We start from the raw sequence: 17,842 nt of genomic DNA, 5'->3' as shown, positions 1-17,842 counted from the left end.
CTTCTGGAACTTCTTCCCCCTGCTCCAGCATGGTCCCCCTCTCACAGAAGACAGCCCTCCACAAACTTTCTCAGACATGAGTCCCTCCCACAGGCCGCAGCCCTTCGCAAGCTGCTCTGGCGTTGGATACCCCCGCATGCTGCAATCCTCCCAGCACCGAACTACAGCAGTGGGGGCTGCTTCTTCCCACAGGATCCCAGCCACCTTCAGTTGCAGCCACCTGAGACAGTGTGGGCCCCCCCCACAGACTGCATGTCAGCATCTGCTCCACCATGAATCTCCATGGGTGGCATTGGGGGGGCATCCCTGCCATCTCACCACAGGATACAGGGGGTCTCTGCTCCAGCGCATCTCCACCCCCTCTTTTCTCCTCCATTCATTCACTGGCTTCAGTGTACATGGATGTCACAACTCCTCCTCACAACTCCAACTCCTCCTTCCAGGATCCCCTTCTTAAATACATTATCGCAGAGGTGCAGCTGATTGGTTCGACTTTGGTGCAGAGGTGGGTCTGACTCAGCACCGGGGGAGCTTTGAGAAGCTTCTCACAGGGAGCTACTACTGCAGCCCCCTCCCCTGCTACCAAAAACCCCACCACTCAAACCCAGGACAAGGATTTAGGTTATAGATACACAAATTTCATGAGGAGATACAGTGCAGGGGGCTACATATCAAACAGACATAAGAAGCTGCCTTTTTTTTTTTCCCCTTTTACAATAATCAATCCACAAAATTGCAACCGAGTGACAACAAATCTGTATACACCAAGAAACATTTGCAGAAGACGCACTTTGAACCATCCAAGGTATCAGTAGCATTTCAGTACCAGTCACTCCCACTTGTCATTCCTAACCCAGCATCATGTCCGTCTCTTGCCAACTATTGGTATTTCCACTAGCCTGAAAGATGAACACAGGGTTTTCTTCCTGCATATGGAGGGACACAATTAAAACCTGTTAAATAAAATTCCATCACTTCACAGAGCAAGGAGATAGACACAGCCGAAATTAAGTCATCCGAGTGATTACCCTCAGCTAGCAGCATACTCATTCACACAGTCAATCTGTTCTGGTGTGATAAGACTTACTTTGAGCAGTTCAAGCAAATCCAAAGCTCTCTGAGGGCCAGATCCCTTACTGCTCCACCAACTGCTGAATGCCTGCAGCCAGCTCTGGCATATCGCTCACGGCAATCTTACACTTAATTGCTAACCAAACTTGCTCATTTACTTGCTGAGCAAACTCATAACTAGCTATAACCTGCTATAGTGCAACCACAAAAACGAAAGAAAAAGCCCATGCTATGTATTTCAAAGCATCGTTTCACAAGAATTTGTCAGTGGTGGTGCCAATTTAAATTGCTCCCATGACCACTTATAGCATAATGTGATGAATCTGACCAGGAACTAATCCATGTTCAAAACAGCCTCTTTTCCGTTGTTTTCTTTTAAACCAGACCAACACCCTAATCCAGTCCACTGTACACCATATTTGTACAACTAAGCAAAGTTAGGAAGCGCTGAGTAGGAGGAGCTGCTTCAGCTGGCTCTTCCCAGGAACATTTCCCTTTTGCAAAGTGTTTACGGCCTCCCTTGTAGCATATACTCTACATCACTTCCTCAGTTTACACATATGAAGTCATTTCTAGAGCCACCCCTTTGATTAAAGCAGCACCTTCATCCACACCCATGCTGACTTTGTTAAGCAGCAGGGTATGCAGCATTTCCACGCAGCCATCATCTCAACACCTTCCACACTGAAAGCCAAGTAATCCTGTAAGACCTCTATCAGAAAACTTCTAAGACACAGTAACCGGTCAGATATTAAAAATCCTGCTGCACATATGGCTTTTTAGAATTTATTACCAAGAGGTAGCTTTGTTTACCATCTTTCACTTGCATGCACTACAGAAACAAGTTACTGAAAAGCATAACAGATGGCTAGCAGCCAACTGAAGATAAACACCTCCGGCACTGGCCATTTCACCTACCTGGAACTCACCTGCCCTGATCTACCTCCGCCTCGTGAAGTACGTAAGAAAGCGGCACCAGCCACCACCCACACAACTGTTGCACTGCCCAGAGTTTAACCCTCCCTTAAGGATCAGAACCTCAATCTGATTTTAAACACTGAAGGCAGGTGTAGCCAATGTTTCAGGGCAAGCTCCTTTAATGCCCCTTAACATTATGTGTGTAAAGTATCAGCAAATGTACCACAGAGCATCTTTTTCCACAGGGCTGGAGGTATGATTGCTCCTTAGAACAGCTAGTCTTCCTGTTTTCCTTGCACACTTTAAGCCAAAACCTATCAGCAGCTAGAAAAGTTGGAGAGTGACAACTGAACAGCTAAATAAAAATGCAGGAGCCAAAAGGCACAGTAGCAAAAGGGAACAATATACAAGGGTTGTGGGCTAACCCCAGTGTGCAACTCAGCCACAACCCAGCCACTCACTCACTCCTCCCAGCAGCATAAGGGAGAGAATCAGAAGGGTAAAAGTAAGAAAACTCAAGGGCTGAGATAAAGGCAGTTTAATAGTGTCATGGTTTAGGCCCAGAGGGCAACTGAGTACCACACAGCTGCTCACCTCACTCCTTCCCGCATCAGATGGGCAGGAGAATATGGAACGGGAATGGCTCAAAAAATCCATCTAAGGACCGGGAGGAGTAGCTCACTGATTATAGTCACAGGCAAAAGACAGACTCCGTAGGGGAAGAAAAAGAAAACATCACTTTAATTCAAATGCTAACAAAGACAATGCTTAACAGACAACATGGGACAGTGAGAAGTACCAACCACCGAGAACACCTCCCCAGCACCTCCCTTCTCCCCAGGCTCAGCCCTGCTCCCCATCTCTCCACCTCCTCCCCCAGGGGCACAAGGGGCAGGGGATGGAGGCTGAGCATGATGTCCTGTGGTTTGGAATATCCCTCTGGTCATTTGGGGTCAGATGTCCTGGCTGTGTCACCTCCCAACTCTTCATGCACCCCCAGCCCTCTTGCTGGTGGGGTACAGTGACAAACAAAAAAGGCCCTTGGCCCTGTGTAAGCCAATGTAAAATAACCAATGTAAAACACTGGTGTGTTATCAAGGCTGTTTTTATCACAAATCCAAAATGTAATACCAATATTTATTTGATATAAACATCTTAATTTTTTTAAAAAACTGACACATTCAGGACAAGTAACAGAATGTACGTGCCACTTTAAAGGTAAGAGAGATGGAAAAAATAATAAAAAAAAAATAAAAAAATCAGTGGAACTAGGTGAAATCACCTGACTGAAGGGTCATCTTTCAAACAGCTCAGAGAGCAAACAATATGGATGTTAATACCGCCTCAAAATGCATACCTAGGATTGCCTAATCCTAGTCTGAGTAAACACTTGCTCTTCTAAGGAACTGCTGTTTTGAGATAACAATAAATCACTGAAGCTAAGAGTTCTCCAAGCTTCTGGGCCAGCAGCAAAGCCAGTTCAGAACTTCTTGTCCTCTCCTGCCACAGCATCCTTCTACACAAGACGTCAACATCCTCTCCATTGTGCTAATCACTACATGTGGGGTCACACTAACCCAGATCAGCAAAGTAATGAACATAAACAAACCAAACACACACAAAAAAAAAGACACAAACCATAAGGGTATAAATGTTTTCATACCCAGACCTTCTAGCTTTCTGATGTATTCCTAGGATATCCTGAGTTAGCATTCAGTAGCCTAAAAAAAAATTTTTTTTTTTTTTCATACAAGACTGTTTACTTTGTTAATTTATCAATTCATTACATGCAGGTGGTAGAAAGAGCTGCATATGCCATACATGACCAAACCACATCACATCACCTTAGAGAACTCCCACTATGGGTGCTAATAATTAGCTTTAAATAGACAATTTCATGATGACCTATATAGAACCTCTCTAGCAAAATAATAATTCTTTAGAAACCATTCAGATTAAAATCTTTCAAGTCAAACAGTACAAGACATCTGCCTTGTAAAACTAGGTTTCGTTTCTTTGGTCTTCCACCTAGACTGAAGGTACCCTGTACGGTACACAAGACATTCACTGCCTACACTGTTATCAGGCAGGATAAGGCCACAGACAAGTGGAATTGCTGCTTAACACAATCAATTGCAATTCAGATAACAAGCAAGAGAGCAACGCACAGCGTTACTTACTTAGAGGTAGAGAACTGTTGGGTGGCTTGGGTCAGGACGAACCTAACCATTTTACAAGGTGGCACTAAACCACATTTTATCACCAAAATACTAAGCTACAGTCCTTTCAACATATTCAGGAACTTCTTGCTGCTGCAAGCAAGGTGACCTGAGCAGCAGGCCTACTCTCAGCCCAATCGGCAAAGAGAAGAGTTTATCCACCTTACCACCTTTTCCCTTTGCAGAACCCACTTAGCGTGGCAAGCGAGGAAGCCTTCCTACCAGCAGCACCAGTGGGCTCAACTTAAAAGAGCTAACAGCTTCTGATGGGCTGAGTACAGCAATTCTGACTAAGTGTGGCACAAACACGAAGTGAGCATTGCAACCCTGACTTACACTGTTATTTTCAGGAAACATTTCAAGCAGCAACTGAAACGTACAGGTGAGCTCAATGCAGTAACAGGCACTTGAGCAACTGAACATCTCATTACTCCTCTGCTTGTTATCGACCTGCATGTATGTGCACATGTATGTGAGTGTGTATAAGAGGGGTAGTAAGAGAAAGGAAAAGAGGAAAAAAAAAAAGATCAGGCTTTGTTGGCATCAAAAAGAATAGTAGAAATATCAGTAATATTCTTTCCAGTAACATCTAGGCATTCTTTGAGACTTTGAAAGGGGATCAGGCACCACCTTCATGTTAAACAGAGACACAGTATCACTTTAAGTGATACTTACATGGCTTACAAATTCAGGATTGAAAAACAATTCATTTTCTTGATACTCTCTACTAGTTGTTCAAGGCTCACCCACCCATATGAGATTATACCTAGGTTAACTACATAGGCTACAGATGTCCACAGGATCACAAACAGTATATTTGACAATGATCCTTCATTCTTACAAGTGAAGCAATCGGGTTATCAGATGGCTGAGCTTAAACGAGCAAGATGAACTTCTAATGCACACATGCAGGTGCACACAAGAAAATAAGCTTAAAACCCATTATCTGTACTTAGCTGTGAAGCAACAGATCTGCTTGGCTTGGCCAAGCAGATTGTGATATTAAACCAGGCCCGTACAACACAGTCCCTTAGTAACATTTCTGTCTCACTGCAGGTTATTGGCCACAGGAAACAGGTCCACCATGGAACATATGAAGAGACAGAAGAGGAGCCACAAGCCACCGCCGCTAAACTTCTGCCCTGGCCCTTTTGTGTGGTAGTTTTTGACTTCTGAAGCTCTCACTAGGTGAAAACCCAGCATGAGTGTAGGGAACGGAAAGAGGGTCCTTGAAAAAGCAGGAACTGGAACAACACATGCAAGCTGAAAGGCAGAGAATTTATTACACAGGGCTCCTTACAACCCCAAACTCTAGAGAAGGTCATCTTCTCTAGATGTTCTACATGTCTAACAATCATCAAGCTACTTTGCACATGCAAAAGAGGTGAAGACCCTGCACTCTGGTCACTTATTCCTGTGCAAAGACGTAAACCTTGTGCCAACTCCACACATAGACAAAAGAAAAAAAAAAAAAAAAAGTGCCTTTTCAAAGCAGACAGGAGGATTATAGATGTGCAGTTTAAGTACACAGAGAAGACAACAACATGGGAATAACTTCTTACTTGGAGTTAGAAAAAAAATCAACAGTTGTAGGGATGGGGATGCAAACGCTGTTCAACACAGGCAAGATAGTGATTTTAACACCCATTTATTCCTTTACATTGCAATCGTACTTTTTAGATAGTCTCCACCCTATGGAGGGTCTCTTCCAAAAGAGTATCTTGTAAGCTTTGCTTGGTTTTAAGATACTATATTCGGTTACATACCTCAGACTTTGCAGAATGATCTACTACTCCCCGCTACCCGTAGAATTACTGTAGTTGTAGCTTTTGTTGTGGTCAGGGGAAATACGCTTCCTTCTCCTGTCTCCATATTTATTTTCAAAGATCTTAGTTTTACAGTAAGCTACGTATATATCATATCTACCTACTTAACTCTAAATATTAAGGTTGTCTCTGAAGATATACGGCAAGCCCTAGCAATCACTACTTACCTTTATTGCAAAATGCAGTAATCTTAAACAAAGCCAAACAATGCTATTTGGAAATAACAAGTTTGAAGTTTCTTACCACTCGGCACAGTTCCTTCTTAAACCTCTTTCCAGATGGACTTACAGTTTTACACAGCCTTCCAGACATGAACTGAAAAGGCATCAGGCTTCTTTAATAATTCCTACTGAAATACTTCGCAAAGTTTTACCCACTAAGCAAGTGTTGTCAACCAAAAATATCTTCAGGTGTCATGCCGTCATTTCCATGCCTAGTACTGACACACACCTTGGGAAATGTATACAACCTTTTCATTTCAGAACAGTATGTGAGACACACAACTCTTTGCCCTGTAAGAATATAAGCCACGGCAAACTTAAGCATTACCCTTGCCATTTGTATCCCTCCGTAGCCTTGTACTTATTCTCCAGCTATACGAGTCATACGCACTCTGTTTTGGCTCACGTAATTAATTACTCCTCCACCCAAATACTTCACCACTGACCGAATCAAAGGCATTTTTTAAGTCATTTACCACAACTCCAGCCCCCCCATTTGCCCGACACCTCCACGCCACGCTCTGCCTTTCCTCAACAAAGACGACTCGCGTCCTCCGACTTCGCAACCAACCAAGAAAAAACTGGCAACCGCTGCTACGGGGCCGCCACGCGTCACGCCCGTGGCATCGCCGGGCCCCGGCCACGCGGGCACTCTGGGAGGCGCAGGCTGCGCGGCGGGGGCTCTGCCCCACGCAGGCCCCGGCACGTCCCGCGGGGGAGGCTCGCCGCCCCTCCCCTCCGGGGACAGGCCCCCTCGTCCCTCCCGGAGCGGGGCAGCACGGCGCCCGAGAGCACGCCGCCTGTCCCGCGTGGGCCAAGCCTGCCGCCGGCGCTCTGGGAGGGGTGCGGGCGGGCTCCCACAGCCACGCGAGAAACGCGCCCGCGACGCCGCTCCGAGCCCCGCCGACCGAAGCGGAGGGGGCCGGTTTTGAGCCGTGCCGTGCCGTGCCCTGCCCGCGAAATCGCCCTCCGTGCCGGTGGCGTTATTTAAAGGGACGAACCGGCGGGACTCGGGGCGCGGGTCGGGCGGCTCCCCGCTGCCTCGTCCCCGAGGGCCCGGCGGCGGCTCCACGGGCCGGGCCGGCCCCTCTCTCCCGAGCGCGGATCGGCGCCGGCGGCCCCACCGGGCCCGACCCAGGCCGGCGAGCCCACCCCAACCCGCCGCCCCCTCCCGCGCCTCGGGTCGGGCAGGGCAGGGCAGGGCAGGGCAGCTCCCCCCGCCGTACCAAGACCCGCCCAGGCTACGAGCGCAGCCCCGCGAGGGTAAGCGGCGGCGGGCAGCCCGTACCCACTCACTCACCGGCGGTGAGCGCAGCGGCGGCGGCCAGCAGCCACGCCGAGCAGGGGAGCCGCACAGCACCTCCGGCCGCTGCCATCTTCCTGCCGCCACCTCCCAGCGCCCCCATTGTCCGCCCCCGGCCGCGGGCCCGCGCCCCGCAGCCCCCTCCCCTCGCCGGTATAGGGCCTCGCCGCTGTCACTCGCACACACCTCCCGCGTACCCCTCACCCCCGTCCCGACGACGCGCCGCTCCTCCCCGAGGATTGGACACAGAAGCGATCCGTCAAGTCCAGGTGCCCTATCAAAACAGGGAACGTGCTGTCCCGCCCCCCCCCCCCCGAGCAGGGCACGTAACTAGCTCCCACCCCGCGGGCGGTGTCGGGGGAGTGGCGCTGCGGGCGCGGGAGGTGCCCCCGCCGCGGTGCGTGGGGCCGCAGCCCGCCCCCGCTGCCCTGCCTGCGAGGTGCCTGGGGCAGCCCAACGCCAAACGGCCTCGCCTCAGGCTCTGGTGCTGCCGCGGTGCTAACCCCCTGCGTGGAAAGCGGATCTGCGTCCGTTCGGAGGCACGCTGGCGGTCTGCCTCTTGCACATTAAAAAATACCGAAAACAACCGGCAGTCGCGCGAAGGGAGCCGTGCCTTTGTTAGCGAAGATCCGCACGCGAGCTGTGGGTCTGTCGCTGCCGCGGCCTGCGAGGACGGCACAGCGTTCGGCTCGGTCGCAGCAGAGCGTGGCGAGCCTCCGGCCGTGCAGCGAGTGACGGCAGCAGGAGCAGCCCCCCCCCGTGCTCCCTCAGCTCCCCAGCACGGCACAGGCCTTGGCAGGCGAGCTCCCCCCACGCAGGCCGCGGGGCCAGCTGGCAAGTGTGCGTTCTGAGGGGGTGAGGGTGGGTTCCCCGGTGGGTTCCCCTCCCGCCACCGAGATCCTTCTTGTTTGTCCCCGTTGAGCCCGAGAGCCTGTCCTGGCGCGCGTTGCCTCTAAGAACAGGCTCCTTCGGGAGCTCTCCTACGCCTACTGCCTAACTGCCTTTGCCTTCCGCCTCAAAATCCCTGCTTAGAATTTCCCCTGGCTTAGTGACAGGGCTCCCTGCTGTTACAGACCGCCCCAAGACCACGCTTTCACCCTTCCTTCTTTGCCTCCTTGCTTCACTTCCTCTCTTTTGGGAACCCCTTTGCATGTGTTTCTTCTTTTGCAAAGCTATGTATTTTAAATAAGTTGTGCAAGCTCAGTCATGTCACAAGGCTGTTGCTCTCTGTACGCTGTGCTTCAGGGGCCCTCAGCGTGCTCAGTTGGCTCCTGCCTGGTGCCCCGTGGGTGCTGGTCCTCTCCCAGATGCATGTGCCACCTGTTTCTGTGCCCCTCTGGCTACCTAATCACACCTGCAGGTGAGAGAGGTCACAGCAAAGCCCCGCTACTGTGCGCCATGTCGAGGAAGGCCATGACAAAGCAAGCCCCTGTAAAAACACAGGCAGGTGTTTTTTTCTAGCTGCGCTGCAAGAGACCAGGTTACAGTTCTCATGGTGTTTAAAGTGCAGTGGTATATGCATTCGTTACTTATGCCCTTGGGAGCAGCTCTGGAGCATGATCCTCAGCTAACCACTGTATGTGTTTTCTAGAAAGCCAGGCTACCAGAAATCCAGAGCAGCAACTGGGAGTAAAGATCAACACAGGTAACTCTTTGTATCACAGGGAAGTATCCCCTTGTTTGGTTGCCACCTCATTTAGTCCCTCTGACTTCCCTTGCAGGTCAATCTTTAGCCAACTGATCAATACCCCCACTTTTGCCTTAATACTCCCTCAGAGCTCTTCCTATCCATGGAAACTCTGCTCGCCCTTACAGCTTTCCTCAGTGACTGGAAGTGCTCTACCACCACGGAAGCACCACTATTTGCCTTCAGGTCCTTCGGTACTGCACAGTTTAAAAATGTTCAATCCCCTGAACAGGACAAGCATCATCTTTCTAGACATTTTTTCAAGATAACCAACCTAAAGTTTTTTTTAAAAATATATCCTTTTTCTGATTCTCAAATTTATTGTCCTTCACAGGGCTCACGTGTTCTCTTTTTAGGTACTAATAAGCCTGACTCAGCCCCACGTGCCCCTTGCCAGAGGACTCCTATAATCGCTCCCTTCCCTGACAGAGCCCAGATAACGTTGTCGCAGGTACAGCCCCACGACTGCCCCATTTGCTGTTCAGTACAGGGGACATCTAGGAGGATATCTGGTCTACTTGCTGTAGGCCATTTTTTATCCAGATAGTAACAATCAAATTATTGTCTCCTGCTATTTCCAGAGAGGAAATGGGGTGCTGGAACAACTTGATTTGTCCCAAGGAACATACATGGCATTTGTATGCTATGACATGTTACTATTAGTTATTATTATTTAAGATTATGAAAAAAAGAACTGGGAACACTTCTCAGAGTAAGCTGTTAAATGCAGAGCCTACAAGCTGTACTACACAATTCCTTAACTCAGCACACAACTCCCTGAGAAGCTAACCCAAATAAAGGTATAGCTGCTGCCACCCTTTTTCCCTCTAGCTATGCAACTTTACTCTTTGCCTAGTGATAATACTGGTATTTATCAGATTTCTTAGTGATGCAGCTCACTTAGCTAGCAGCAAGTTCATTTTTTCCATATGAGTATGGAGAGGTGTTATTTCTCATCACGCTGAACACATTCCCCATAAGGTCAGACAAGCAGCAGTGACAGAGCAGGACTGTTCCAACAGTGGGGTGAGAGGGGCCGCAGCAGCCTCCCGGCAAGCTGCTGTCAAGTTTTCTGACTGTTTTCTGAGCTTTCTCACAGGAAGTAAAATCAGCATTCAGTTCCACGAGAGAAGGAAAAATGCTTTTGTGTCTTCTGTTTCTGCTTATCACAAAAGGAAGATCTGAAAAAGTGTCACTGGGGAGGAAGTTCAATAATTTTTTTCATGGTTGCTGTTTATGTTAGAAATTCAGACCTTTTTTTATCCTACTATTTTGGAGAGCTCTCTAGTAGCTTGTCAGAGAGAGCAAGCAGGATTATGATGTCAAACAAAATAAGGGTAACATCTTCTAGAAGGAGAAGCAAATATATTCAGACTGATTTTACATTTTTTATGGTTTTGATTGTTTTCTATTTAGCCTGCATCTCCATACCTAGAGGAATTGTACAGTAGACACTGCTCAGTGTGCAGAGATAAGCATTCCTGCAAAAATGTGTACCTCTGCAAATGCAAAAAATTCCTCCCACCCAATATGCTTATTTTGAAACTGCAGGAGAACATGAGTGAGAAAGTAAAAGCAGGCTCTACTTGCAAAAGAAAGCATTGGGTGTCTTACAACATTACTTTTTCCTCTGCAAATTGGGAGAAATTGTGAGTGGCAGACAGTGCTGCATTTATGTTTATTCCGGTTAAATAGAAATGCAATGATTCTTTCAAAACTCAGAGCTGGCAGCAGCACAGTAATTGCATATGGTACGTGAAGAGTTTAATAATAATTTTTCCATAATTTGATTAATAAGAATGTCTTGGATCACCCATTATGCCAGGATAAGTATTCTGACAAAACCTTATAATGGAAAAGGATGCTAAGGATGAGCTATTCCAGTGCTGAACTGATGCTAAGGAACAATTCAAGTCACAAGTATCCTTGATAACCTTGATATATAAAAAAGCACAGAAAATGAAAGCAATTCTTTTTCCTGCCTCTTCCTCCCAACTTCCCCCCCTCTCTCTCCTGTTTCTTGGCAACATCAGTTTAACGACTGTTACTGTATGGAGACAAGAGCCAAGGTAGCACTGACCTCTAGCCTGACCAGCATCAGTGTTTGATGTAAGAAGACTCGGAGATTTAATAGGGTCCGCATACAATTATCACTTGTAAAGTATGAAAGTAAAGTCACCACCGCTTGGCTGTAATTTTAAATGATGTTTCAAATGATGGAAACGAATGACGAAGTTCCCTTCTTTTGCTTAGGCTTTGCGGTTTGACCGCTGTGGTTAATGGCTAGACATATATTAAGCAGATTTTGCACTCAAGGGTAGATAGGTTTGCCGCAGCGATTGGAAGAAACCTGTAGAGCAACACCACGCACAGCAACAGCGCGTCTGCCTCCGTGGTAACACAGAGCGCTCCAAAAAAAAAAAAAAAAGCAGAACAGGCTGCGCACCCGAGATTTGTTCGAGCTGTCCCAACAAGGCCACCGGGAAGAAGAGTCTCCGTAAGCCCTGACCAAGGGCAAGGACCCCTCACCCTTGGCGGGCTGCCGGCCGCCCTGGCGGGGCAGGCGGTGGGGCGGGGGCTGCCAGCCGGCACACGGACACACACACCGCCCCCGCCGGCACCCCCGCCCGGGCACCCACCGGCTGAGGTAAACCGCGGGGGTCGCGGCCTCCCGGGCTGAGGCAAGGGGGGAAACTTGGGCCTCCGCTGCCTCCGGGCCGCAGCGGCGAGCCGCCTTCCAGGCCGGCACCAGGCCGCGAACGCTTGGCTGTCCCCGACACCTGTTCGCCACCTCCCGTTTCTTATGTAAGGCCGTTTTCCCTGGGGGCTTCTACTCCGTCTCGTAGCACGTAGCTCGGAAGGCACGGCCGTCGCGGGAGAGAGCGTCCGAAGCCTGGCCAACCATCCCCGCCCTGAGTACCTGCAGCCGGTTTCTGCTCCGGTCGACGGCGCGGCCCGTGGCTTGCATCGCCGCGCGCAGCCAACGGTTCCAACGGCCGCAGCCGAGCCTTCCTCTGGAAGGGAGAGAAAACACTGGTCATGGCGGCTCGTTGGTCTAGGGGTATGATTCTCGCTTAGGGTGCGAGAGGTCCCGGGTTCAAATCCCGGACGAGCCCACTTTTTTTTCTTTTTTTTTTCCCTCTCTTCAACACCCCCGCCCCTCTCGCTGCCCAGCGGCGCCGCCTGCGTCTCGGTGTGGGCCGCGGCGCTCCCCTCACGGCGCGGAAGGGCGCGGACAGGGCTCACGAGGAGACGCGCTCGTTTTTAACGCAAGGAACGGGCGTTCATACCCTCACGCGGAAGGCGGCAGCTGCCACCCGCCCGCTCCGCACCGCGCCCAGGGCGCCGCCACCCCGCACTCCCCCCCGCCTCCCCCAACCCGCCCCCGGCGCAGCCCCGGCGGGACGGGGCGGCTCCCGCCCCTCCCCGAGGGCCCACCCTTGCCTGCCACGGTCGCCCCGGCTCCGGCTCCTTCCCCCGCGCCCACCCTCCCGCCGCGGGCGGGTCCCGGGGCACAAAAACGCAGGGAGAGGTTGGCGGGGGGTGCACGGCGGTGGCAAAACAGGAGACGCTGTCGCCGCCCCCTTCGCCAGCGGGCTCGTCCGGGATTTGAACCCGGGACCTCTCGCACCCGAAGCGAGAATCATACCCCTAGACCAACGAGCCGCTCTCTGTTGCCTCCTCCCCAGCTCAGCGCTTCACTCGCTTCCCGCCTCCTCCTCCCGCCCAGCGCCAGGCACCCCCTGCCAGCGCCTCCTTCGTGGGTCTGCCCTTCTCCCCTCCCCAGCATTTCCAATGGTTCCGCCCGCCGCTCCGGAAGATACCACTCCTCCCCTTAACTCCCGGAGGCTGCTGCGTTTCCCCCCCTCTGCCCCCCCGCCAGGGTAACCCGTGGCATCGCCCCTTCCCCTCGGCGCTACGGCTCCGCTTAGTAGAGATGATTCCGAGTTCCCGTGTGTGTGTGTGTGTGTGGAGCAGCGGCGCCCCCCTGCGCAGACACCGCTCCTGCGCCCCTCCCAAGGCGGAAGAACGGCCCCCCACCCCCCCGCTTCGCCCTACGCGCCAGCGGGGCTCGAAGCCGGGCGAGCTGATTCTCAGCGGATGGGAAGGGGGGGTTGGAAATGGGACACCTCACACACCACCCTCCCTTCAACGGCTTTGGTTTCGCCCGGCTCGCGCTTTTCTGAGCCGTTAGGCGCCGCGCGCGCCTGGAGGTGCGAGGGCGGGTGGGGGGGGCGGGTTCCGCTCCCCTCAGGGGCAGGGGGCTCCCGCAGGCAGGCGGGTTGGGCTGCCCGCGCCGCACCGCGCTGCCCGGTGGGGGGGTTCTGGGGGCGGTGGGGGCGATACACACCACGTATGCAGCAGTGTACAAACCCTCTCCTGGCAGCCCCCCGAGCGGGTAGGGTGAGGGGCCGTGGGGTGGCCGGGTTTGTGGGAGGCAGTTGGTGGTTCCCCTCCAGCGAGTGTCCCCAGGAGTGGCAGTTGAGGCCCACCGGAGGCTGCGAGGGAAGTGGCTTAACAAAGGGCCTGCCTTGGGCTTTTGGGAAAAGTGCCTCAGCGTTGGGAGTGTGTTTCTCACGTGTTGGAGCACAGGGAAGCCAGCAACCTTCCCTTTGTGTTCTGAGCCCACTCCATGCTGCTTCTTTGGTTCCCCCCACTTCGTTTCTGATGTGCTATATCCTGCTAATGCCTCCTGCCACCCTCAAGTTTCCCCCTCAGGTTTCCAGACCTCTGTACTAGCCTCCCTTGTGTCTCAGATCTTTAAAAAACCCTATTCCACCAGTAATTGCTCCCAGTCCTTACCCATCTGACACGTTCTTGTGGCTCACGCTACAGTTTAAACACAGTCCAATCAAAAAATAACCATAAAAACATGATCCCAGCCAAACACAACTGCCATAGTCTCCTTGCTCTTGTGCTGCATTACTTTTCCACTTTATCTTTACTCTTGCTCTGGTTTCCATCCTTCTCCCCTACCCCCAATTTAGAGGTCTTCTGGCCTGCAAAGTTTGTGCTTTTAGTTTTTTAACTCTTTCAGGCACCGTCCACATCAGAGAAACTGCATAAATTATATCAAATTTTTCTTGCCAAGGGCATTTTCCTGTTCGACCATCAGTGCCCTTATACCTGACGTCATACAGGCCAGCCCCAGCAATTTGACAAGTACACATGGGTCTGAATAGCCCCCCCTACCAAGCCAAGCTGTGGTCTACGTTTCGCTCAACACTTTTTGACTCTGCACACCTTGGGGATACAAGACCACGCTGCTCAAGCCAACATTTCCTGATAGCAGGGGCGGGGCAGGGATACATGCCCTCTGCTTTTGCGGTGTCACAATGCTAATACTGGCCAAAGAGTCTTTTCTAAAATCGCTCTCACCTGGCCTGCAGATGGGACAAGGTTTGTGCGCCGCCTGAGCAACACCCCGAGAGGGATGTGTGGATGCCTTCAGCTGAGAAACAGGCGGCTTTTTATCTGCAATTTGTAAAGCCATCAAGGACAAATATGGTGATGCAACTTCTGGCACAGAGAGTCTCTAAACTGTTGATTGCCAGGAACTGGGAAATCTCACAGGAAGGAACACTGTCTGTCACCTTGGGGTTTTATGATTCCCCTGAACAAGGATGCTGTTGGAGGAACAGCACTAGGCTAGATGGCTTTGCTTTCTTCTGTTCCTAGACACCTAATACCTGCAGGGCGGGTGTAGCAATCTCCAGTGCCACTGCTTGCCCTAGAGAACACCTTCCTTTGTGGATTAAGCACATTGGTTATTGCTCTTTCCCAAAAGTAAAAAAATACCACAAGTTAAATTAAAATTGAATGCTAAACTGTTCCAATGGCAGTGGAAATCCCACCCCTATTTTGCCTGCTGCTGCCAGCTCTCCCCATCCTCCCTCAGGCTCCTTCATCTCCCCAGAAGGAAACACACAGATTTTGTTTCTGGTTTCATTTTATTCCACCTTTTATTTTTTCTGTTTCTCCCTCAGATTTCCATTCCCTTGCTTGGGACACACATACTCATTCTCTAAACAGGCACACATCTATCTATATATACAGTACGGCACAATCACTCACATCCAGATGGGACTCTGCTGAGAGAAGAAACAGGGTACAGCGAATGATTGCAGCCTGCCCTGGAATACAAGCTCTAACAAACAGATTAAAATGGATTCAAAGGCAACAATGCTCCACAGCATGGCTCAAAATGATGTGGGGGTCATGTTTGCCAACAAGCCTGTGCTACACAGGAGGGTCAGCGCTGCTGGCTCTTGGCAAGCGACACCTGAGTGCTCTCACCTGGGAAAAAGACAAGCAGGGTACAGAGCCACTTCTTCCCTTGTGATTTTAGAGCTGGTGAACAGAAAGGGGACACCCCTCAAAGCCGTCGGGTTTGTAACACTGCTGTGTTCCAGAGCCCACTCAAGGACGGATGTGGGCTGTGTTGTGTAAAATGCTTGTGCCCATCCAGAGAGACAGGGACAACACAAGCCTCTGACTCCGCTCAGCGTAACAGTTGCTAGGAGGGGCTTTGTGATGAAGAGGAGCTGGCTGGTTCTGTCCTTGGTCTCTGTAGCTGTGTCTGTGTTGCTGGGTACTAGGTGGCTGGCGGTAGGTTCAGGCACTGTCCCCTGACTGTTCACACTACTTAACAGCCAGCTGACTCCTTGTTTCAGCTTTTGACAAGTCTGGCTCGCTGTCTCCAGTGAGCCCAGACCTGTCCACAGCTCCATGTCACACTGTGGATATGAGCCCCATGGCCTTCACCCAGAGCAGCTTTTTATTCAGTATTGCAGATACAGCTTCAAGCACTGCTGTCAGGAAACTGGTCAGGTGAGGGTCTGTTATCTATCTTTCCCCAAATACATTATTTCTTATGGGCAACAAATACTCTCCAGGTGTAGAAGGTTTTTTGGCTTAGCAAATTCTAGACCCATGACTTAACTAGTACCCCAAGAGCAAATGCGGATCTAGTACAATGTGCAAGTACTTAGGAGGCACTGGCCAGCTGACCTTCACCAATTCATATTCAGTCAGGCCACACGACTGGAGACTCAGCCATCTAAGACCTCTTCTTTGACCTACATAAAATTAATAAGCTGCTTCCAGTAAGACAGGATGCTTTCTATCATGAGTGGCACGTGGTAGCCACACATGAAAGGTTCAAAAGAGAATCAAAATATTGGCTAGGGTCTGAAAGTAAGAAAGACTGACAGACAAGCAGCCCTTCTAAACCTGGACTGGATCCCAGCTCCAGATAAGAAAACTTGCCCGGTTGACCAACACAGCACATCTTTTCTGTGCATCAAATCTGTTGGTTGTTACTTTCCACGAGCACTGAAAACACCCCAGAGTTGAAGCACACAGAAAAAACTACCTACCACGGCTGGCTGTTTTCACAGATCAGCCAGCTTGACCCCCACTTCAAAGAGATTTTACAATTATGAACAATGTCCTAAGAATTTTCCCCGTGTTCAAGGTTCACATTGTCTGCCATACAGCATATATGGAGAAAACATACTTCTTCCTACTCTTAAAACATCATTTACTGAAATGTGAAAACCCAAAATATTTCAAAAGAAGCTACCAAAAAGCCACCATACATGTACGTATGTAACTGATGAACTTCATCTAAGACCAATGCAGGGGAGAAGAAAAAGACATTTGGGAGCAGGATGAAGGAGCAGAGGGACCAGGAGTGGTGGTGGCTATTGGCTCCAGGATAGCACATATCAGGCATCTTAGTCCCCGAGGATCACTAAGGAACGTCAGCCTTGAACTCATCAGTTTTGAACTCCAAAGCAATTGCAAGCCTGTCCCAAAAGATGATGGTCTAAAGCAGAGAGGCAGCGAGCAGCCACTCAGCTCCGGGATGAGTCTGGACCTCGGGGGATATCCGTATTCTGCTCCTCTCCTGCCAGTGAAGGTTTTCCAGTAGCTTCCACCTTGATTGGGTTAGATGGCTCCTATTCGCTTGTTAAGCCTCCTGTGCCCTGATTGGGTATGTCCTTTTCAGAGGGGAAAAGTAAGGAAATTGTGAAAAATAATCATGGGTCTAAGTAAATACAGTGCTGGGGAGTCTGTGACCTGGGGGTACTTTGGTAGCTTCCATGATAGGAAGCAAAAGCGAGCTGCAGCCTGAGCACCAGCCTGCTGCCATCAGTTGCTCCTTGCCAAACCACAGAGGCATTTGAAGAGGGGACAGGTGGTTGAGGTGGAATGAGATATTTCCCCAGGCATCTGTGGCTACGTTATCAGCAGTTAGAGAATATGTAAGAAGCTACATGGAACAAGCCCCACTTCAGCTAGTGGAAATCCTCTTTTATTTCAAGTGGCAGAGGCCTGTGTTTGCATTCTTCCAGGGCTGATCATGAAACTGGCATGTGTGCAAACACTGGTTTTGCTGGCAAAGCTAAGAAGCTAAACAGAGAGAGAATATATATGTATGCATGCATATATACAACATGTGCACACATACATATAAATATGTATATGTAAGGAGGCATATTGAGATAATATATACATGGTTACTGCTGGGGAAAAGTGTTTTTTACTGTAAGTACTTTCAAATTGCTTTCAAAACAGCAATTGAGCAGGGT

At 50.3% G+C, this 17,842-nt stretch overlaps 2 protein-coding genes and 2 non-coding genes across 7 annotated transcripts in view; 1 reads left to right on the top strand and 3 right to left on the bottom strand.

The window, feature by feature from the left end:
* The window catches only part of MPZL1 (myelin protein zero like 1), a 46,562-nt gene extending 34,209 nt beyond the window's left edge, over window positions 1-12,353 (bottom strand). Inside the window, exon 1 of one of the 4 annotated variants that reach the window (XM_042788225.1) lies at window positions 12,166-12,353. In XM_042788225.1, coding sequence (XP_042644159.1) covers window positions 12,166-12,286 — 121 coding nt within the window. In that variant the 5' untranslated portion in view covers window positions 12,287-12,353. Of the gene's footprint in view, window positions 1-7,555; window positions 7,709-12,165 lie in introns of those variants that run through there. The other 3 variants (XM_042788228.1, XM_042788227.1, XM_042788226.1) reach the window with 3 other exon arrangements.
* TRNAP-AGG lies at window positions 12,290-12,361 on the top strand. The gene has a single exon. It is a non-coding gene; the product is annotated as a tRNA-Pro (tRNA).
* A 478-nt stretch (window positions 12,362-12,839) lies between these two features.
* Window positions 12,840-12,911, bottom strand: TRNAP-CGG. The gene has a single exon. It is a non-coding gene; the product is annotated as a tRNA-Pro (tRNA).
* A 2,266-nt stretch (window positions 12,912-15,177) lies between these two features.
* The window catches only part of RCSD1 (RCSD domain containing 1), a 35,090-nt gene continuing 32,425 nt past the window's right edge, over window positions 15,178-17,842 (bottom strand). Inside the window, exon 7 of the mRNA XM_032988263.2 lies at window positions 15,178-17,251. The gene's annotated coding sequence lies outside the window, so the exon portion shown is untranslated. The remainder of the gene's footprint in view (window positions 17,252-17,842) is intronic.

This window comes from Tyto alba, unplaced genomic scaffold (assembly GCF_018691265.1).
Source record: "Tyto alba isolate M040663 unplaced genomic scaffold, T.alba_DEE_v4.0 Super-Scaffold_14, whole genome shotgun sequence".
Lineage (NCBI taxonomy): Eukaryota > Metazoa > Chordata > Aves > Strigiformes > Tytonidae > Tyto > Tyto alba.
This window is presented reverse-complemented; position numbering and strand designations above follow the sequence as displayed.